The 23484-nt window shown below is 39.8% G+C and overlaps 2 protein-coding genes across 2 annotated transcripts in view; one reads left to right on the forward strand and one right to left on the reverse strand.

The window, feature by feature from the left end:
* LOC126252089 (trypsin delta-like) overlaps nt 1-23484 on the forward strand; it is a 534570-nt gene that overhangs the window by 263076 nt on the left and 248010 nt on the right. The window lies entirely within an intron of this gene.
* LOC126252092 (trypsin-1-like) lies at nt 18666-21761 on the reverse strand. Its single transcript, XM_049952953.1, has 2 exons — nt 21340-21761; nt 18666-19112 (listed from the first exon to the last, which is right to left on the reverse strand). The coding sequence occupies exons 1-2, from the start codon at nt 21745-21747 to the stop codon at nt 18756-18758; spliced, it is 765 nt and encodes a 254-aa protein (XP_049808910.1). The 5' UTR covers nt 21748-21761; the 3' UTR covers nt 18666-18755.

Raw genomic sequence — 23484 nt, forward strand, 5'->3', positions numbered from 1 at the left:
CTTCTGTTTTTACTATTCTCTACCTACTGCTACACACACTACTCTTCAAACTCTAATCTTATAGCGGCCAAGCATTTACAGCTCACAGGAAAAGCCAGTGAAGAATAGTCTACATCTATCCTCTGTAATCATCTTAAGGGATTACCCACTACATATTCTGTATCGCAATCAGATATCCATAATTTCCTGCAATCACGAATGACCACAAAATAGTTTTACACTCTGTGGTCGCATCTCACGATCAGATATGAAAAAGAAAACCCAAAACACAGTTTAGCTTCACCACACTTTTATATATCTGTGGTAGCTTGTCTTGGAAAGTAACCTTTGTCTTTCAGATAGGTGATATTCCATTCCTGGAGCAGAGCATTTCATATTTAATTTATAGTTGATTTATAATTAGTACTACATGAAATCTGTTCCTGTTAATTAATAACTCTTTCTGGCTGTTTTACTTGTAATATTATCTGTAGTTTTTCCGCGTACATTATGAGCCGGGCTCGTTACACTGGTCTTGGCCATTGATTTGGTGTTTGGGTCAACCCTCTGGGGGCTGCGGCTCGCCTTTCAGAGGGATGCACGAGTGTGTGATACAAAAGCTGACTCCTCAGGACAGGCACTGGCTGGAGACCTAGGTATTGTTATTAATGTCATCTGTGAATTCGATCCTGCATTTTTTCGCATAATGCCCCCTAAGTAGTAGAGAGTCCGGGCTTCATTACCGGTAATTGTATTACGTAGCGTGACAAACACATGCACTAGCACAGAGCCTCAGTTTTTACAAGAAGTCCCGTATGGCCAAAACACATTTCAGCTGAACACCTTTTCTGCCGATGAGTCGAAATATGAGACGCTGGGTCAAGGGAAGTAAACGCAGATAAAGATCACCACATTCCTGGACAAACAACAGACCTGCAGTATGGATAGGGATCCTTTCCTCTTCATAAAGCGATAAACAACCATTCTGACGCCGTTTTTATTTGTGAATAACACATCGCCTAAAACTGTAATTGGGCTTGTCACTGGTTAATCTAAAACTATAGCAGAGCAGGAGAAGCCAGGAAGCCAGAGTAAAAGAAATTTGGACACGGAGACGAGCGTACAGGCTGAAGCAGAAAACAGCTCAGGACCGGGAGAGTAACTCAGAATAGTTTGAGGACTAAAGACATCGGTGTGTAACAATTTGTTACTGTTGTGAACCATCTGGTTGCAGTTGTCTTGTTAGGAAAAATATCATTGGCCATCATTTTGCAGAGCACTATTCATTGGCGCACTGGAATTACTCGAACTTGTCGAGAGGAGAAAGAGCTCTGAGATCAGTGGAGAACAAAGTTCGATTCAGGGTACAGTGGATAGTACATCTCAATGGACTGTAAGCAGAGCACTCCGGCCTATCAGATGAGAGGGAATTCACTTCGTCTGGAGATCCGACAGATTCCGAATGTGTTGCAGAGGACGGCCCTCGTTACCTCCATGGAACTGAGTGCTGATCATCATGAGCAACCCCATTTTCGGGGCACAGGGTATGAGAATTACTGAGCGCTTTCAAGACAAATACTGTAGCTTTTTCGATACACCGAAACCTCAGTCATGACCCGATCGGCCATATTATTAGCATGTGTAGTTTTATTTTCTTCTGGCTGATAACTGTGTGCCCTCCATGGATTTTTCTTCCCACAGTTCATGCATAGATTACATTCTCATATCACTCACGTAAACTATCGACACTTTGTCTGAAGTGCTATATTAGAACTGTTCCACGTCATCTGTTGTTAACTGTCTCAGCGTTTGCAGTCCTCGACACTGTTTCGTTTCACAGTTGGTCACCCTGTTTGTTATATTTTGTGAGGTTCAGCATCCATGTCTCAGATTTGCTAGAGCCACATCTATTATCAATTGTGTGACATATTTTGGTAACTCGTTAGGAGTGCGTGGGGAGCGATCTCACTGTCGGCCAGTCCTACAGATATGTTTCATTCTGCTATTCACAAGGGAATATCAAAAGCTCACCTGTATCCTCAAACTACATTAACGATTACGTCACAGTCCTACGAAACGTGATCACTGTCTCTCTTCATCATTTTCTACGATCGCAGGTGAAACAATACTAAATGTTTCAGAAATAATATGCTAAGCATTAACAATCCTTCTTCTTGTAACCTTTCTTTGAAGTCAAGCTAAAGTCATTATTATTATTATTAAAAATGTAATTACCGTAGAAAGAAACCATTTACAATATTTTTCAGCGCTTGACCTCATGACAGTTCGAATAACAATATGTCCCACTTACCATATAGCACTGAAACTCGTTTAGGTTTATTTATTTACGTGCCTTATCCTTCGTACTTCTAGTTGTACCGTTCTTAATCCTCTTTCAGTTATTTTTTACCTGTTTGCACTCGTAATTTTATTTTTAATATCCGAAGTTGTTCTCCCCTCTGTAATATTGCAGACAGACTGATGCATAAACAGAACTTGGCAGGCATGTAAAACTGTTAGAATGGTCATAGTTAAATCATATATTTACTGATTTTCTTTAATGGCCTTATAGCTGTAAGGATATGTACCCCTGTCGCTGTGTCTCTCTCTTCGAGCTGAAGAGAAACCTCAGCAACCACATAACTAAGACCAGGTGTTCTCCCGATGCAAACAAACACAAATGTCTCTTCAAATTATGCTTCTTCACCTCAAAAACAGCCAACTTAGACGAATCTAAGGCTAGAAGTGTTTTCCTCTGACTGTCCACATGAGCATACATGACGCGGAAATACCCATCTGTACCTAATCAACGTCATCATTTTCATACAAGAAATACACGACAAGAAACGTTGATACTCATTTCACACGCCAAAAGAGCAGCAAATTTCCGAAATGATCAATTTGAACCAAACTACGTCCCCAATAAACTTTTGCAGTTACTTCGTTACCCCAAGCACGCAACGTTCCTGGTGGAACCAATTCATTAAAAAAAGAAGTTAACTGACACAAATTTTTTAAAATAAAACTTTAAATGTTTTAAATATTCGCCTGCAACTGTACTCATCTTTAGCAGCAGGCCTGACCCATGGGGCGGACTCACGAAGATGCATCTCGTGTGTAGTTGATAAGCGCAACTTAACAGCTTTGCGATTCTCGCTGTCCTCACAATCCAGGGTCAATGGGCAGACAAGAGAACGCTGATGACAGTTTATGCTACTCCACAATATTATTGAGCTGTCGCAAAGTTTGGTAATTGAGCACTCTGGACCAATGCTGCCGCAGAGCAGACTCTCCAAAAGATAACAAAGTTCGACAACGCCATCATCACGAGGTTGTAAGACTGACACTTAGAGTGATCAGCGACTGAAATTATAAATCCCACTGACTCCTCTCTAAACAGTAATTTTCCCAGAATACAGAACTCTGCACCAGTGCAGATTGTGTTAGGTAGACTGCATTGTTGTCCTATGTCATTACTATCTGGGACAGGTTCCTAAACCGATGATTCCTATTTGCATGATCGAGTGTCATAGTCATGTAACCGAATTATTTCAGTTATATCAAGATAGGTTCCTCTGAAAAATACACGCGTAAATCGAAAACAACTAATGGCCTGTATGTATAGTAACAGGCCTTCAGCCTAGTTTACTTTTATTTGAAAGTAAATTTCTAATTTATTCTCATTGCTTGCAGTAGTCAAGTAAAATTTTCAAAGGTAATTGCAATTGCGTCTATATTGCTGGGTACTCATGGCTTCGCTTGCAGTATTTCTGCGTTTTTCAAAATGGTTCTGAGCACTATGGGACTCAACTGCTGAGGTCATTAGTCCCCTAGAACTTAGAACTAGTTAAACCTAACTAACCTAAGGACATCACACACATCCATGCCCGAGGCAGGATTCGAACCTGCGACCGTAGCGGGCTCGCGGTTCCAGACTGCAGCGCCAGAACCGCGCGGCCACTTCGGCCGGCTTCTGCGTTTTTAAACGGCATTTTACTATAATGTTTTTCATGAATTTAAAAGTTAAATTTTTCTGATCTGCTTAATTTATCTAAAAGTAAATTTGTCAGAGTAAATATTAACATGTTGTGACTTCTATGTAATGTCGTGTTTAAGTTCATTTCAGTGTTACAGTGCCCACAGAATATAATACCACTCCATGAATGTGCTGTCTAAGATCTTTAGTAGAGTTAACGAGGCATTCTAACATTAGTTAGAGCAGTGACCATTTGATCACCAGGCATGGTACAAAATTACGTAATCGAGTTGTATATACAACAACAGATTTCGCACGTTACCGTTGTAGCTAATTCATTTGGCTGGGAAGTTTGTCCAGCTAATATATTCAGTACCTAATTTATTCAGTACCTACTTTCATTCCTTGATTCATTAACAATGCCATATCAAAATATTGTAGTTCCGTGAGTTGTCATTGCCAATATTGGCAATGAGCTATATATGTTTTTCCACATAGATTCTGCAGTGGTCGGAAATGATAGCTTTGTTTCCGAAATCGACATGTTCGCGATCATGCGGCCAAGTGGTTTAGCCGATCAGAGTTTGGAGATTTCAAATCTTCCTGAGGATGTGTTAATCCTACGGAAAGTTCTAATTTATGTTGAGTACTTCAGTTTATGATGTCTTTCGGGTCTTGGAACAGGTTCATTAGCATTATGCGCTCTCAAAGTCTTCTTAATCTTGTCATCATACATAACGTACTTCATTCTTGCGTACATGAGTCAATGAATAGACTGCGTAAGACGCTCTCGGAATGATACTTGTGTTGTAGTTCACCGTACTGAGGGGAACATATCGCTGCATAGAAATTGCGTTGCCTTTAGTCAAAACCTGTTCTAATTTCTCAATGTGGTACTGCAAAACTTTTGCCATTATCTACTTGCCGCAGCTTCTCTCAGTTTATTGAAGAGGTTTCAGAGATATCGTAAATGGAGGTCGCGTGTTGCTCCTTTTAAGTTGATGTCATCAAGATATGTAGCACTCATCAGGACCATTGACTGAGTTGCCTAAGATATCCTTGAGTTATGAAAATAACACTTGAGAAACCGAAAGGTCGGTATCTATAGGTCTATAAACCTAAAGGCGTATTGATTGCTATGATGTGTTGTGACCCCTCGTCAAAACGCAGTTGAACATGTGAGCCTATCAGCCACATTTTAGGGAAATAGTCTGCTCCTTGTTTATTTCGATAAAAGTACCTGTGGACGTTTTACATGGTAAACATCGATTTAGGTCGACGCCATTATGGCAGAGTTAACGTCTTCACATCGTCGCCGTCTGGTTTCTCGATAATTACTAACGGCGTAGCCAATGCGCATCTGATATGCTCAAATGGAAGTCACAAAGGCGCGTACACACACACACACACACGCACACTTATATATATATATATATATATATATATATATATATATATATATATATATATGGGGCAGACGAATTTATTCAGTGCATTTAGAGAAAGCGAAGTTTAATTGCGGAAATATAGGAGGAGGATAAAGGGGACAGGGAATCGGACTGGTATATTTTAGCCCAGACCACAAACTACTGTAAATACTTGGCTTAAGAATAATGAAAGGAAGATGTGTACGCGAAAGAGACCTCGAAACATCTCAGGCAGATATGTAACGCTAACACAGAGATTTAGAAGCCAAATTTTAAAACAAAAAAACATTTCCCGCGGTAGATGTGGACTCAGCACATAATCTGTTATTAATGAAATGACGGTTAAAGCCAAAGAGCTAGTGAAAGGTATAAATTGGATGATGGAGCTAAACCAGAAAACGTTGGATTAGTCTAGGTGTCTTGCCCTGCTGTCTTTTCTTTGTGTTTTCTTTTCAGTCTTTAGATTGGTTTGATTCGGTGGCTACGAATTCCTCTCCTGCAACGAACTCTTCATCTCAGTGCAGCACTTGCATCCTATTTCCACTACAGCTATTACCCTATATCGCTCCCTACAGCAGACAACTTATTCCGTGGTATCTCATACATGTCCTGTCAAACTGTCCCTTCTTCTTGTTAGTGTCTTCCCTACCTTCCGGTTTTCCTACAGCATAATATTCACTTCCTTACAAATCTGTGCTCCACACCTACATTCTCACAGAATTATTCATCAGGTTAACACCTATGTTTGACACAAGCAAAAATCTATCAGGCAGGAATGGCCTCTTGGCCACTGCCAGAATTCTTCCTATCCCATCCCGGCTTCGGCCGCCATGGGTTATTTTGCTTCGAACGTAGCACTATACCTCCACTTCGTCTCACTTGCGATCACCTATTTTGATTTTAATATTTCGACTACTCTCTTTTCTATTACTTTTGTCTTTCTACGGACTCTCAATCTGTATTGTCTCATAGTGACCTCGAATATCGATGGCAATCAGGACGAACAAGAGGAAAACAATATTTGCTGCAATATGATGTTACAGAAAAATGCTACAAAATATATTGATACACTGAGAAAATGATGAAAATTTACCGCCTTTACGAAAATGTGCCCGAGAGAAGAGGTAAGTTTATATGATAGGTTACAAGCCATCGAGGACTAGTTAACCAGGTAATGTGGAGAAGGGTGGAAGGTAAAAATTTGTAGAGGGATGGAAAGGACTGACTACAGTAAACAGTTTCAAGTATTGTCAGCTGTGGTAGTCATTCGGGGATGAAGAGGATTTTACTGGATAGATTCGCGTTCGAGATCCGCATAAAAACAGAATTCCGACTACAGAACAAACCATCAAAACGGCTTATTCTTTCATTATCTGATCCTTCTGAAAATAGGTCGGCAGACGTTCCCAGCTATGCAAGTGGTGGTGAACATTTTTGAATATTTTGCAATACAGTCAGATCAGGATAGTGGAATGCAGTGCTTGTTCATTAACTTTAATAACGTACGTCTTTTCTTTTAAATGATCAAAGATATTTCTAATTTAGTTTCATGGCAACATTAACACAATACGTCCTATTTGTATGAAAGATGAATATATGCGTTAGATTAATGGTGTTTAGAAACGGTATTCAGTAATGAAATTCTTGATCTTTAAGAGAAACTTTCCAATTTAGGCGATCACGTGGTGTACATCAGAAACTCTCTACTACGGAGTTGAAATAGTTTCTAGTTCACCATTCCGTATGTTAAGTTTTCTGGATGATCTGAACGAAAATTGAATGATGAGAAATTTGCTTCGTATACAACACTGCAAGCTGTTGTTTTGTAATTTTAAAAGACTGATGTGCTCCATCCTACTATAGAACTGACTCGCAATATCGGATTCATTTATGTTATGACGTTTTTTAATCTTTGTTATTTCCAATCATATTGGAGAGAAAGCACAGCGATTCAAATGGCGACATGTTTCTCTACACTTATACACATGCATTGATTTTTTCTCTCTTAGGCTTGGAGGAAATGTTTGACACCACTTTTAGAATAATTTGTTCTGGATTTGCAGTTTCTTTTTTCCACGTCAGGATTTATCTCTTTCTACACAGGGCATAGTCCATTAAATTGACTATTAAAGAATTGCCAGAGGTAATTTCTAGAAATACTTTACTTTGTTAACCCTTAATAGGAAGAATGATTTTTATTACTTAACAGGAAATACGTGTCTGACAGACACGGAACGCAGAAAACCAAATAAATTTGGCTTTTCTTAAACATTAGTACTTTAATATGTTAGTATAATGAACAAAGTGAACAATAACTCAATAAATACCCTTAAGAAGTCATGAATACTCATATAATGGAACGCTACAAAATTACTTGAACTGTGTTAAGATTGTCAGGGATAAGCTTCAAATTCATAAATATTTTTGGCTAATTAATCCTTTAAACACTTAAAATACATTTTTCTGGAACATTAAAGGCTTACAAGTCAATCACAATCCACACATTTAAATGCACTGTTCCTGTTGTTCTGGTATGGCAAAGACTGCACTTCCCCTTTCTTTCCAGTTTGTCACCCTCTCTTCTTCCTCTGTCTTCGTCTTATAATCTTTTATAAGGAGATATTCAATTATTATTCTCAAGCCTCTTCATAAATTTGCGATAAGTAGCCTATTTTCACTATGGGATGTCACTAGACTGACTGACTGACCATGACGCATCTTCACCTGATGATAATTGTACTGCAAAGAGATATTGCAGTTCTTCACTGTACTAATGTACATGAAAGTAAAAAACACTGATAGAGGCCAGCGTCTGAATTTTCTGTTGGATGAGTAGCACGCACATTTTTGGTCAAGTGTATCTACTCCACAATTAGTGCTGTTGTTGAAGGACACAATTTCTGGGTTCCCTGTCACTTCATCCATCATCCACCCCTTTTGAGAAATGCTTAATGGTCCATTGTATTACTTTGTTCTTCCTAGGGACTACTGACAGCAGAGTAATTTTATCACTGAGTCCATAAAGAGAAGAGCCGACAGCTCTATTCTTAGAAGGCAGGAATTCCGGTTTATTTTTCTTTAGTGTTCCTACATATGTTAACCATTTGCTCTGACGTTCTCTAACTTGTTCTACGGAGGAAAACCAATTGTCAGCAGGTACATATCTGTTGCTATCTACAGTTTGATGCACTAACAAAAGAACTGATTGCGTAGGAACACCAAATTTTATTTCTTCATTGCTCAGTCCAGCACTGTCAGAACCATTACCAGTGTATGTGTAGGGACTGTATAATTATAATGTGTGGGTACCTGCCAGAAAAATATTTTTATTCTGTACTTGGTAGGCTTTTTGGGCAAATACACATTGAAGTCACATCTGCCAGGAAATGGTGCAAGCATTTTATCTACACAAAAATAATCTCCAAGGGAGTACAGTTTTTGAAAGTTAGTGATGGATTTGGAAAAAATTCCCGAAGTTGATGCTGAATTGTCTTCCATCTTCCGTATTTCTCTTTTTTCAGGCTCGTCAAGTCTCAGACTAGCAAGGTGTGGAACCGCTTTACTGACATTGTGGCCCTCAATATAGATCTTCCAATGCGGTCAGTAGAGAAGAGTGACAGCTAATCTTCGTGTCCAGAGTTACAGATGGAAGTTAGCATACAAAGCACGATAAGTGCTTTTATTTCATACAGATCTGCAGATTTGTAGTTACTTTGCTGATGTACTTCAGTCTTGTTGCTGTACTTATATATTTGTCCATTTCACAGTTACTTCTATTAGTTCATATCAGATGCCGAGGACCCAATATCTTTTATCTCGTCTTGCTTTAGTTGGTTCTTTTGATTACCAACAAATTCCATTTTTCCTTCGTAAACGTAAGGAACTCACATATCGTTAGTTTCTTGCTCACCTGTGCAGAAAAAGTGAACACCTGCAAAGGAGTCTTTTTCATCGGAGGTGGACATGGAGGTTGCTTTTTTCTGAATAAAAGAAAAGATCTCAATCAGGACGGTCAGAAAATAAATGCTCTACTTACATGGCCTCTTCATCTACTTCTTCCCACATCGTTGCAAGATTTTCTTCAAAATTTGGATAATCCCATCTCAGTATTTCTGCTTGCCTTCTCTTTCGTGATGTAGATGGAACCACCTTCATTTTTCCACCTTGCCATATATTACAAAAATTCTAGAACTTTGTAACTTAGCCGAATGTTTAGAAGAAAAAGCACGTAGTTCTACTCACCAGATGTAAAAGTATAGCTTTTGGAAATGCGTGTCTAATAGACAAATATCAAAACTCGCGTTACCGGAAATACGTGTCTCACAGACACTGTGGTATTCGAGGAAACTACAATTATTTCACGGGTTTCACAAGCTGCGACAAGGTCGCGAATTGAACAGTGACTTGAAAATAGAATGAATTTCGTTTCTTCACGCCTATGGTCTCAAATTTTTAAGTCTTCAAACTACTGGTTTCGGTCAGCAAGCACCACCTTCAGATACGTTTTATGAAAAGGTGTCCTAATTTACAAGGACATGTTTCTATAAAACATACCGCGATTGCTGACCGAAACCAGTAGCCTGAGGAGTTAAAAATTTGTGAGCACAGACGTGAAGTAAAGAAAATGGTTCCACGTATTGAAAGTATCTAACCAAAATTGTTAACTTTTTTTATTGTGAAAGTATCATTGATAATATTGTTCCAAATTAATTTTTCCACAAACCTGCATCTGTGAACTTGTTTCTTGCACTCCTAAATGCAACATGTATTTGATTCAGCAATCAAGTTTAAGAGAATAAAGCTGATTGTGCAATGGCATTAAGATGGTACTGAAAAATTAACTTTTTGCCCTAATGTTTACTTAATGAAACTATATTTTGACTTGAATAAAGCCAGTTCTGAAATGGCATAAAATTAGTCATTTGAATTATCTTTGCAATGATAACGTTAGTTAGTCCAAAATCAATTTCAAACCATGAAATGCACATATATATTGCATAGAGGCCTCATTTTCTTTACATTCTATCATTGATGGGTAACTTTACTTTATTCATTTTCATATTCAATACAAGCAAAGGATGTGGAATATGATTTAGGATGTTAGATTTAGACACAACGTTGATCTCAATATATATATTGTTAAAATTTAAAGTCATACACAAAACCTACCATTTCAAACATTTTTGTAGCACGAATCACTCTTACAAAAAATTTTACAAAACGCTTACTGCGTCAAATTTCCGACGTTCAAATCCTAACTCTGAACATTATCTAACAAAAACCAATTTATAATGATTTTATAGCTTCTCTCATTTACGTGCTAAAGTTTGGTCAGGGGCAGCGACCTACATTAACGCTGTCACGACACGTCTGCTTTCTCCGGGCACCTACCTGCGACTCCCCGGTTTTTTACTGCGTGCGCCCGGCTCTCTTAACCATCAAAGATCCTCCTACTGAAAGATATAATACTCGTTCCACCTTTCGGTTGGCAACTACCGACTTTATTTTATGGAGCTACCCTGATCAGACCTTAGCACATACCTTTCAGTATAACCGTTACCGTCCACGATCAATCACACCACCAACTGACAAAACAATGGTGTGTAACGACATAGCCATTCCCGGCAATAGCACGAACAGTGTTGTAAACTGACAAAATAAAAATGCACGTGTGTCCCAGAGACATATGCTTCCTCCTAAGGGTTAAACATAAAATTTCTTCGCCTTTTTCTGCTCATTACGTCTCAAAATTTGCTTGGCTGGGAACAACTGTATACCTCTTACTTATTTTGATAAGAGAAAATCATGTTACTCAATAGTTTAGATCGTTGTACCTCCTATAAGCGATAACGTGATGTTGTATCTCCGATATGAAGGCAGAGTTTTGCGTCAAATCTCAGCTACTTTGACCCTATCTAGGAAGCTTAAATGACGAAGCATGCCGCATTATGAATTATTACACCGTGTTACTGGGGACTGATAAGCCGGATTGCTTTGTATGGACTTAGGAATTGGGGGCATTAAGAGCCACCAGAGAGGTGTCCAAGTCCGTCGCCGTCCACTGCTTGCTGGTCGCTGCCTGCAGTGTCGCTCTCCACAATGTTCCGCAGACTCAGACCTCTCCTTAATGGCAGCATGGTGGGGTGTGGGCCTATGGACACCTCCCATCTCTCGCAGCAGATCTTGCTACAGCTGAACAGCTTCCATCAATGCGGCGGCTCCATCATCAGCTGAACGTGGGTCCTGACGGCAGCGCATTGAATCGTCGTGCTAGCGCAGACATGCTCTCAGTGCGGGCTGGCACCTCGACTCGTGAAAGCGACAGAACCTTCTACGGTCTTTCAGTCGTGATAAAACACGAGAGTCACAACTCATCAACGCGTACAAATGAACTTCCACTCATTGAGATTTCCGGATGTTTTTCCTCTGACAACAAATTCTAGGTGCTGCTACCACGACAGATTTACTCTTTTCAATAACTCAGTACATCTCAGTACTTTTTTGCATTTCACAACAAAATTCAGTTCTCATAAACGAATCTAACAGCATTAGTTATGTAAGGACTTGTGTCCATTAGTCACTCTGGACGGGTAACTTGGACGGGAATGTAGAATGAATTTGCACACGTACTGAATGGCTATGTTGTCTTCCCTTCATATTACAGACGAGTTAAGCCAAATGAAATATATCGTACTTATGGTCCACCTATTATACAAATAACGGTTATGTCTAATGCATAAACGCATTCATCAAAATAAAATGGAAACTGATTAACGTAGTCACTGATGATCAAGCAAAGATGGCGGAACATTCTTTGGGCATTAAATGGGACAGTTCTTTGCACAAGACGCGGAACTGCATTTCAACCACTTGCCTGCAAATGCAGCTCTGTCACAGCTTCATCACTAGACAGTGATTACTTGAGCCATTTCTCAATAGTCTTAAGGGACACAAAAATGTTGCTCCACAACTGTCACAGTTTGTAAACATTGTTGGTGGTATCAGATTTCACGTGCAATTTATTTGGGGTTTGAATGGAAATATTCAGCTTTCTGCGAGTAATTACTTATGTATGGTGACACAGTAATTTTCATTTGTGCATCCCTGTGATGTTGGATAATAGATCTGATTTCCGAGTGTTGGCAGGTGGCATAGTGCTGGAGATAGCTGACCCCTGTAACTGGCTGGTGTCCCATATGAGATGCCTACTTAGCAGACCGTACAATCTGACAATGTTTCTCAAAGTCTTTCAAAAAAGAATTTATGACTGTAACATTTATCGGACATATCGTTGTTATTCATTTTTAATGGCTATGTTGTACCTTGGTTCATGCCCGCAAAGCTGAAACCTGATTTATATTTCTGATACAACTGTTTGTTGTTTGTACACAGATTTATAATGAGATATAAATTTTGCTTGCAGGTTCCCGCTAGTGTGAATACTGTAGAGCGTGTTTAAAATCAAATGGTTCAAATGGCTCCGAGCACTGTGAGACTTAACATCTGAGGTCATCAGTCCCCTAGAACTCAGATCGACGTAAACCTAACTAACCTAAGGACATCACACACATCCATGCCCGAGGCAGGATTCGAACCTGCGACCGTAACGGTCCCGCGGTTCCAGACTGAAACGTCTAGAACCGCTCGGCCACAACGGCCGGCGAGCTTGTTTAGTAAGTAATTGTTTGGAAAACAGTGATATGATCTATTTCACAACAGAAACTGTCTCGGTTGCAAACCTTTTTAATGTCAATGGCGCGTTTAACACTTTTGAGGCATCAGCAAATGGAATAAAAGTAGCTGGATACGTGACCCATCAGTCTTAAAACCGGATATAATGAAAAATAGACACCAAGGTAACCGGATATATAGTCCGTCTGGCTCTAAACATCTAAATTATGAAGTGGACCTTGAGAACACCAGCCTGTTCCACCATGGCAGTACCAGATAGGGCCGCACATTTTTAATATGGTCTATTTGCAGAAAAATGTAAAAACTGGTAAAAGATTTTATTGAGGCATGCAAGTTTCTGTTCCCGAGAAATTTAGGAATTCATAACACAAAATTAACTCTAAAACTAATCTTGGTAATTAGCTTGAAGGGACTGAAAATTAGATACACAAAACTTGTAGATTACAGAGGGCTTTTCAGAGCATTGACTCGAATACATTTTTTTAAAAAAAAATTGAAGGTCGCAGAAATAAAATGCAGGTAGCAAAACGATATCTGCAGTTTCTACAGAAATCAGATAAATCTTATAAATCTTCGAAGGAAACCAGGAATACGTAATATGAGTTTAAGTGTTGGTACGCTGTAGACTGTTTAAGTGTTCGTCTGAAAAGTTGCCTTGTGTGGAAGTGAGACGTGGATGGAAAACAATTCAGTAAAGAAGAGAAATGAAACTTCAGAAATGTGGTAGCAGAGAAGAAGGTTGAAGAAGGTTGAAGAGTACATGGGTAGCTCGAATAACTAAAGGCTGAAAAAAAAATTAAATTTAAGGCACAGCTTGATGAGAAGAAGAGGTCGATTGCTGAGACGCGACTTGAGGCATAAGTTGTTGCTTTGGCAATGGAAGGAAGAGCGGTGGGTTGAGGATAAAACCTGTAAAAGGTGACTAGGAATTTAATGCAGTAAGCGGATTCTAATACATGCTGGTTTCAGTAGCTGCGTAAAGATGAAGATGCTTGTAAAATATAGACTTGCGTGCACAGCAGTATATTAAACATACAGAATTTCGTAACACAGTGCAAATGTTTTGCTAAAAGGTAATGGTGATGTAATAAACGTGAATGTTTTCTTGAAGCTTTCACACTCTTCTTTACATTGCTTTTAATATAATTATTAATGTAATTGCTACAGTTTTATATAGCTTGATCTTGTTGTATGTGAGGTATTGCATACAAGGACCTACCCAGATATAAGCGTATGTATTCAGGTAGCAACAATTTCCAATGAATGTCAAGGAATTTAGTACATATCACAAACGAAAGGGGCATGTTGCTACAACAGATGAAATATCAACGTGATACATTAGCATCTGTTAAATGAAAACAGCGCTTCGTAACACACAATTTCTACCAAAAAGTGGAATTTATGTTATTTGGTTGAGATAATGTATTTTCTCTGGTTATCGACAGGGTGCTATGAATACGACGACCACATTATGCAGGTGGTGAGCCTAGGCAGCTCGGAGCTAGCTGGAGGCAGAGCAATGTCCATCGCGAGCTGGGGTGCACTCTCCTCTGGAGACAATTCCTCCCAGCAGCTGCAGGTAGTCATCACGTCTGTCGTTGAGCGGAGTGTGTGTAAAGATGGCTACGGCAACACCGTTACAGAGAACATGATCAGCACTGGCGAAGAGGAGGGCTGCGAGGAATTGTGCCTGGGCGACAGCCGCGGGTCTCTAGTGGAGGGATCCACCAGGTCTCCTGGGGCCCGGGTTGTGCTTATCCTGGCAACTCTGGTGTCTAACGTGCCCGCTGCTCGGTCCTGGATAACCGAAAAGAACGGTATCTAGTGAGGCGGTTCTGCTGAGGCCTGCTTATGCCAATATTGTGAATGTAACAAGAGAACCTTGCAATAAAAGGTTGTTTCCTAGATATGACAGTACAATCTGCCTTAATATCCTTATCAATTCGTCCTACAGATTGATTAGACGGGATAAACTTTTTGTTCCACTTATTTAAGAGGAGAGGGTCTTTAAGAATATAAAACAGGTCTTATATCAAAAATTGGTAGCGTAAAAAAAAATCAGAGTTGATCAGTAAGTTTTCGTAAGGGAGGTGACAGTTCATTTTGAATTTTTTCTGCTTGAATACGTTAGTAAAGAAGGATTAAATCCAAATTAAACATAAAAAAATGAAATAATTTGTGGTCCAGATATATGGTTGCCCCATATTCTCACTTAAACAGGCACATTAGCTCGTCACCCTTGGAAACATAGAGTAAGAACGTTGAAACTATTACATAGTCTTACTATATTTAGTACCCACAGATAAATAAACACAAGTACTGACTGATGATATAATATTTATCCAAAAGATCATTAGATTAGGAGAAAAACACATTCTATATATGAACATAAAGAAATCGCATTAAAATGTAAACCAAACACCAAAACATATGTCCAACTCTTAACATGTAAGAACATTGCACTTGCTGCAATTCTCAGCCAATCAGGTCAAGGCACAATTAAATGTCGGGCTATCGCTTATGCCTTGTGATCATCGACAGCAAGATTACTTAAAATTTAGAAATATTAATTACGAGTAAATATCTAACCTGACGCTTTTGTGAAGTGCATTGAATGAACTGTAGCGGATATGTGTATAATTGCAAAAATTGCTAGGAAAAATGTAAACCACTAAACGACAGAATATAATACGAATGTCAGAGGCTTCTCTGGTGTACTGTGTAATAATGCTGACACTGATGAGAATGAAGGCGATTTCCACGAGTAGTTTCCCACATATTTGCAAAGTAAAATCATTTTAAATACTGTTCTGGTAGATTCTAATTCTACTGACTAAAATATGGGTATTTGCACTACTAGTAGAACAAAGCTTATGTTGTAAGGAGGCAGGAGCCTTCATAATACTTGTTGTATCATATATGAAGGGGTTTATGAGCAAATTCAACAATAAGAATCTGACAAAAACATATAAATAATAAGAATATGACCAAAAGATTTAAGAAGTCAAGGGAATCTGATACATCTGTAACAGAATGAGCATTCCATTTCTAGTACGTAGACCTAATTTTGTATAACTGGGAACATAAGACTTTTACTGCTTCTTGAATTCACTGAATATTGCACTCACTGAGACTGAAAGAGCCAACGGCCTTGCCGCAGTGGTAACACCGGTTCCCCTCAGATCACCGAAGTTAAGAGCTGTCAGGCACGGCTAGCACTTGGTGGGTGACCATCCGGTCTGCCGAGCGCTGTTGGCAAGCGGGCTGCACTCAGCCCTTGTGAGGCAAACTGAGGAGATACTTGATTGAGAGGTAGCGGCTCCGGTCTCGGAAACTGACACAACTGACATACATCCAGTGACGCCTATGAGCTGAAGATGACACGGCGGCCGGTCAGTTCAGGTTCATCGTTGACCCTTGCACCCAGTTTTTTTTTTTTTTTTTTTTTTTTTTTTACTACAGGGGCAGTAATGTCCCTCTGACCAACTGACCAAACACGCTGAGCTACCGTGCCGTCTACCCATAAGCCACGGAGAACATAGAAATTAGCACGGCTGATATTCGGATATGTCCGAAGGAACAGCCACCATACACATATAATTACGGCGTCACAAGCCAAGGATCATTAATGTGCGAATGCACACATACGTTCGAACTTATGTGGGGAGAGTCCTTGCCACGAGCATTGAGATTTTTGCGCAGAGAGCACTACTTTCGTAGTACGTGGAGTAACTTGAGAATGTGGATCTTCTGGAGGCGTCATTCAGATAAGTCCGTGCAGCCGCGTTCATTTCCGTGTCCTTGGTCGTTTAGGCATTACAGCGCCTGGATAGTAAGTAAGCTGGAGATTCCGGGTTCTAATCCCGGAGGATCACACATTTCAACTCTCCCTGATGACTTCTATCAACAACCCGTACACAGTTAATGTTTGTAATTCACTGAAACTTCAAATACATAATATTTCGCTAAGAAAATGCATTTCATGAAATTCGTTTTGTAATTACAAGTAAGACGAATTAAACATCTGCCAGTTATGTTACGTGTGATAGATAACAACTGTAAGGAGACGGCAATTTAACTGCAGCAAAGAACTATATGTTTATTAAACGAGTCATTTCTAAACAGGGTTTACGAGATGGGAGCTTCGTAACAGCTGTAATGTCCGATTAAGGAACGTTTGACTGTGGGCGTTGTTGTGCCGTTAGATATGGCTCTAAGCACTATGGGGCTTAACATCTGAGGTCATCAGTCCCCTAGACTCAGAACTACTCAAACCTAACTAACCTAAGGGCATCACACACATCCATGCCCGAGCCAGCATTCGAACCTGCGACCGAAGTAGTCGCGCGGTTCCAGCCTGAAGCGCGTAGAACCGCTCGGCCACTACTGTCGGCTGTGTCGTTACCTCAGGTAGCATGCCCATAGACCATACGGTAATCCTTATTAAGAACTACGACTGTACTTGACTCTGGAAAATAACCACTCGAATAGTGATGCTGTAGAATGTAAGTTATTTACAGTTCCCTCTATTGAACTACCTGCAGGTGCAGACACAGACTAAACATGTTTCACGCGTAGAAAACATTATGCTTATTGATGTCACTGCACTAATTAACAATTTCTCACTAGTTTTCGAAAGTTTTAGTTCTTATATTATGTTGTTTTCTATTAGTTAATGTCGTGAATCACCTCTGTACCGTCATATTTACAGGCCTAAGCCGATACATTTCATTTAGTAAAGACGTTACACTAACTGTCCGAACATCATAACTTTGAAGTTACTTTGGTAAACGCTACCCCCTGGCAAGAAGCACTTTCATATTTTAATCTTAACGTCTGCATCATGCATGTAAGAGTATCCTATTAGGAAACTTGCAACACAATTACTTTCTGAGGTTACTTTTTGCAGCAAGATTCTCTTTGACTTCAAATAAATTCACAGTACACATTATACACCGAAAAAAAAAAGGATTTATAGAGCTGATGATATAAAGACGCCATTCCGTCGCTTACATCTGACAATATTTGGTGTTTTCAGATCTCTCCAGAATCCTTTGTTTCGCATAGCTATCAATCACATTTAAAAGCTGGTCACTCTTGCATAATAACACATTAACTATAATCTTTCATTTTCTTTATATGAATACACATTTTCATTAAAAAAACACAAAATTGAAGTTATTAGTTCCACAGATCACAGTTACAAAACGTATACAGGAAGAGAGAAAAAACCTGCATTCTTTCTCCGATGTGAAAAGGAAAAGAAAAAAAAATAGACCACGTGCTAGTTTGACTCACGCTCTGAGGCTTCTATACCCATTTCTTAATGTATATAGACAGTTCGTTCATCCCAGAAATCTTGAATGTTGACGATTTTTTCTTGTCATCATCGCTGATACTGGCAAAATGTCAATCACCGGAATTCCAGGAATTTCGAGGGTGCTTTAATTTTAATTTTGTTCCACTACATATTTTTGTTCTACATCGTGTTTCACAGAGGAACTTCTGACTTGGGATATGTGGAAAATAAGGTATATCTGGTCTACTCGATTCTATAGAACACGTTGGTAAGGACAATAATGCAGACTATAATAGTGTAGATAGGAAAAAATCTTTTATTGTTAGGTTCTCCTGTTCCATGTACAGTCTTCGCTTAAACAGGGCTCGAAGGAGTCGCCAAGCTATACGCCTGTTTTTTCGGTTATCCAGGACCGAGCGGCGGGAACATTAGAGTAGACGCCAGGGAAGCCGGCCTCAGCGCATCCATAGCCCCAGGAGACGACACCGTACTGGGTGGAACCCTCCACCAGGGGTCCGCCACTGTCACCCTGGCACGAGTCTAGGCCGCCCTCCTCTTCGCCAGCGCAGATCATGCTGTCCGTGATGCCGTCGTAGGCCTCGTTACACACACTCCGCTCAACGATGTGCGTGGTGACTGCCTGCAGCTGCGTGGGGGAGCTGCAGGACCTGCAGTCGCCCCAGCCCGTGATGGTGACTGCTGTGCCGCCCGCGAGCTCCGAGCTGCCGAGGCTCACCACCTGCAGAACATGGCCGTTATAAACATGCTGCAGACAGCCAAGGAAAGTAATACATTGTCTCAATCACTGTATAATTTCTCCCTTTTATACTGTATTATGCTTTACGGAGCGATATTACTATATACCGATACATCAAGTCGATATTGCAAGTTTTGTCACAAGACGCTTGTTCCGCTGGCGAAATGAGTAAAATTTCGTGGCATTGAAGGGAAACGTTTACTCCCTGAATATATATAGTTTCATCTAGGTAGGCCCTTCTTTGCATTAACCAACATACAACTTAACTTGAGTTGCGTCACTTACAAAAATTATCATACTACGAAAATGGTGAAACCTTGAACAAAACGTTAACGTTTATTAAATCACTATTAAACTTTTAGCAGACTATAAGCACTGTGTTACTAAATAAAATACTTTTAATATGTTGCTGATTGTTGTCACGGCTTCAGTTTGAAGGCTAGGTTGATGCTGCTCCGCTTGCTAGTCTATCTTTCACAGAAGTCTTATTATCTCACTATACCTACTGACACCAACGTTAACTTTAACCTGCCTACTGTGTGAATCCGTTGGTAACTTCCTACAAATATACCCCCTACGCACCGAACTCCTTTGAATTACCAAAGTAACAACTTCTTGATGGGACAAGTCGTGTTCCATCGGCTGCTCTCATCTTTTCATCACATTGTGCCATAAGTTACTGTTTTTTGTTTTGTTTTGCAATAGGATTTCATTTTCAACAGTTACTCGGTCTACCCATGTACTCTCTGCAAGCCCATCCCCTAAACTTATACTCCGTGTTAAAAAATTATTCTAAATAAATGCTTTTCTTGCTATTCCCAGTTGCCTTTCTCTTCATTTCAGGCATTATAATGTATTATTTTTACCCAAGGAGCAAATCTCACCCACCACTTTCGTCGGCTTATTTTCGAACCTAATTCACTCAGCATCAACATATCTAATTTGATTACATACCATTACCCATCCGTTACTTTTCTGTTGACTTCCATTGCATAAACTCTTTCAATTGACCGTCCATTCCGTTCAATAGGTCTTACAACTCGTTTTCCGTTTGTGAAAGAGATGCACTCTGATCGGTAAACATCCAATTTTATATTTCTTTCTCCTGATCCTTAACTCCATATTTTTATTTCTCCTTGGCTTCCTTTACTGCTTCCTGCATGTGCAGACTAAATTTGGAGTAGCCTACAAAGTTGTATTACCCCCCCTTTCGATTGCTCCTTCCCTACCATGATTTATAGCTACCATCTCTTTTCTGTATAAGACATAGACATCCATGTGCTCTCTGAATTTTGCCTGCAAGCTGTGCACCTCTCACAGGTCACCAGCCAGAACAGAGGTCATGCGTCTACAGCACTATGCCACTTACCAACACTCATGAACCACACTGTTATAAATGGGTCTGTGGGACTCCTCTTTAAATCAACGAATAACATGAAGAAGCGAAGGTACAGCTACAGCAAGTAGTTAGTAATCTCGTAGACAACTACAGTTCAAAAACGACAATGATCTTACCTGACATCAGAGAGATGCTAAAATGAAATTGGCAGTGTCTGAATTCATACATATGAAATTTCTCGGCGGAATCTGAATATATGTATTAAAACCCCAAATAATTCGCGTACGATATCTGACCGAGTCCACGATGTGTAAAATCCCTCACAGCTGTTTAGCAACCACTGCTCTACTGACTGTTAAGCACAGTTGTCCCTAACTTAATATATGTTACAATTATTCGTCGTCTAGTTGCGAACTCTAACAGCTGCCGCATTTGCAGACTATATTATTGGAATGCATGTCCGTGTCTTATGACAAAAAAGAAATATAATCTTCCTTTTAATGCCCAAACGTATTTCGGCTCCTTTTTGGTCATCATCAGGTAGTACGTTTCACTCAGTTTGCATTTTACTCCGCTGAGCATTAGACAGAACTGTGGTCTTTATAATAGGCTGGTCGTAAAAGCCATTATTTCATTTGCTTCCAGTCGTCAGTAATATTATGCAAAGAGAATATCTCGATTGAGTGTGTAGTATAAATTCATATTCTACATTGTCATCCAAGTTCACCATCCAGAAGCTCTAAGATGACAGGTGCTTACATACCTGTTAGCTTCGAATGTATGGAATAACAATTGAATTACATTATTAACTGCAAAGAGTATTAAGATGCAATGTATTTTGAAAAAAGTTATTTCATAGTGGAGCAGTACCTGCACGTTGTTGTCAAAGGAGAATGAACCGGAAATCTCAAGAAGTGCAAAGTCGTATTCACGCGTGAAAGAGTCATGAAGCTCATGTTCAATCACACTGGAAACATCGTAGACGGTTCCACCGCTATTACGAATCGAGCTGCCAGCCCGGACTGAGAGCATGTCTGCGCTGTCACCGACGATGCAGTGCCCCGCCGTCAGGACCCACGTGGAGCTGATGATAGAACCACCGCAGTTATGGGAGCCGAGCTCCTGCAGCGAGACCTGCCACGGGAACTGCGAGATGTCCACAGGCTCCCCGCCCACGATGCGGCCATCAAGGAGAGGCCTGGGCGTGCGGACCCTGGTGGAGGGCGCGGCGCTGCAGGCAGCGACCAGCAGGCAGAGCACGGCGGCGGACTTGGACATCTCTCTGGTGGCTCTCAATGCCCCCAGTTCGTCAGTCCATAAATAGTGAGCTGGCTTATCAGTCCTCGCCAACGTAATCTAATATTTCATAACGTGACAAGCTTTGTTTCTCGGGGTGTCTGGAGATGGTCGAAGTAGTTGACGTACAACACAATACATCTTAAGTATTTACGCAGAAACAGCATTACATCCTCGCTGATAGGAGGTACAATTGAGTAACATCACTTTCTTTTATCAAGATAAACGACAGTTACACAGGTGTGCCAAGCCAAACAAATTGTCAGATACACTTAACAGAAAGCCGAAAAATATTTAATCCTAAGCAAAATGAAATATACCTACAAGTGTATACTGACAAATCGTTAACTGTCAATTAATCACGCTGCGCACAGCGTAGAGAGGAACAAATCGTGACGTGGAAAAAGGAAACACTAAACACTAAAATGCTATCAAAAATGAGCTGTATCCTTTATTCCAAACTCATGGGAGAAAAAAATTGTACATATAGAGACTAACATGCTGCCAATCTAATGCTAGGGCATTTTCTCCCAATGTAGTCGAAATAACAAACGTTAAAAAAAGTCACTGCATAAGTGAGCCGACCCACTGTGAATAATATCTAAAGTATGCCAAAACATTTCATTGTGTACACACACTAACACTACACAAAAAAGAGCTCGCACTGTGGAGTACATGCAGTACATTCCGCATCAGTCTATTTTTCTGCGGATCGTTGTGAAAAATTAAGATATGATATGATGAAATCAACATTATCAAACCATGTTAGTAGAGACTCTCGGATGTACGCAACGTGGTTGATGAAACGAAAAGGTTTCTCTCGCAGATCAAGATTTCCTCTAAAGAAGAATGACCGTTTCTAAATACGATTAATCTAAAATATATTCAGTCTTCATGCAAGTAGCACGCACCAGATGTACATACACTGCATTCGACTGTCCTAATGTGCTTGCATTACAAAATTTTCAAATAACGTTTAGTGCCTTCTGCATCTCTTTGAGTGTGTGGTGCCTTGTTCTCAGAAGTATCAGAGAATGAAAGAGTAAGCATTTTCACGGCTTTTTCTTCATTCAAAGTACTGGTATGACGTAGCTCTGGACATAATCTATCCAGTGTAAACCTCTTCATCCTTGAATTACACCTACAGCCAACATCTAGTTGAAGTTTCTTACCGTGGTCAATCCTAACCGTATCTATAAAAATTTTTACATCCCACACTTCTCTTCGTTACCTAATTAACTGTATCTTGATGCTTTAGAAAATGTTATATTAACCTATCTCTTTCCTTAGGCAGTCTATGTGATGGAGTTCTTAACTCTGTAATACGAAGCGAATCTCTTTTCATCATTTACTCGGTATACCAAGCTACTTTGCAGTATTCTCCCATAACACCCTATTTCGACAGCTCTTGTTTTCCTTCTGCCTGTAATGATTACGAGCCACATTTCACTTAACCATAAGACATTATGGATTGAGGTTAAACGGAAGAAAGACGAAAGTAATCAAAAGTAGGAGGAAGGAGAATAGCGAAATAGTTAACATCAAAACTGATGGTTGCACAGTTAATGATGACTGATACCTTGGAAGAAAAGTTACTCATGGCTGACAAACTGACGAACTGAAGGAAAAAAAAAAATACAGAACCAGAATATAATTAATGTAGACTAATGACTTTTCGGGAATATGTACATGGTTACACAGAATAACGGGATCGTTTGA

The sequence above is a fragment of the Schistocerca nitens genome, chromosome 4 (assembly GCF_023898315.1).
Source record: "Schistocerca nitens isolate TAMUIC-IGC-003100 chromosome 4, iqSchNite1.1, whole genome shotgun sequence".
Classification (NCBI taxonomy): Eukaryota; Metazoa; Arthropoda; class Insecta; order Orthoptera; family Acrididae; genus Schistocerca; species Schistocerca nitens.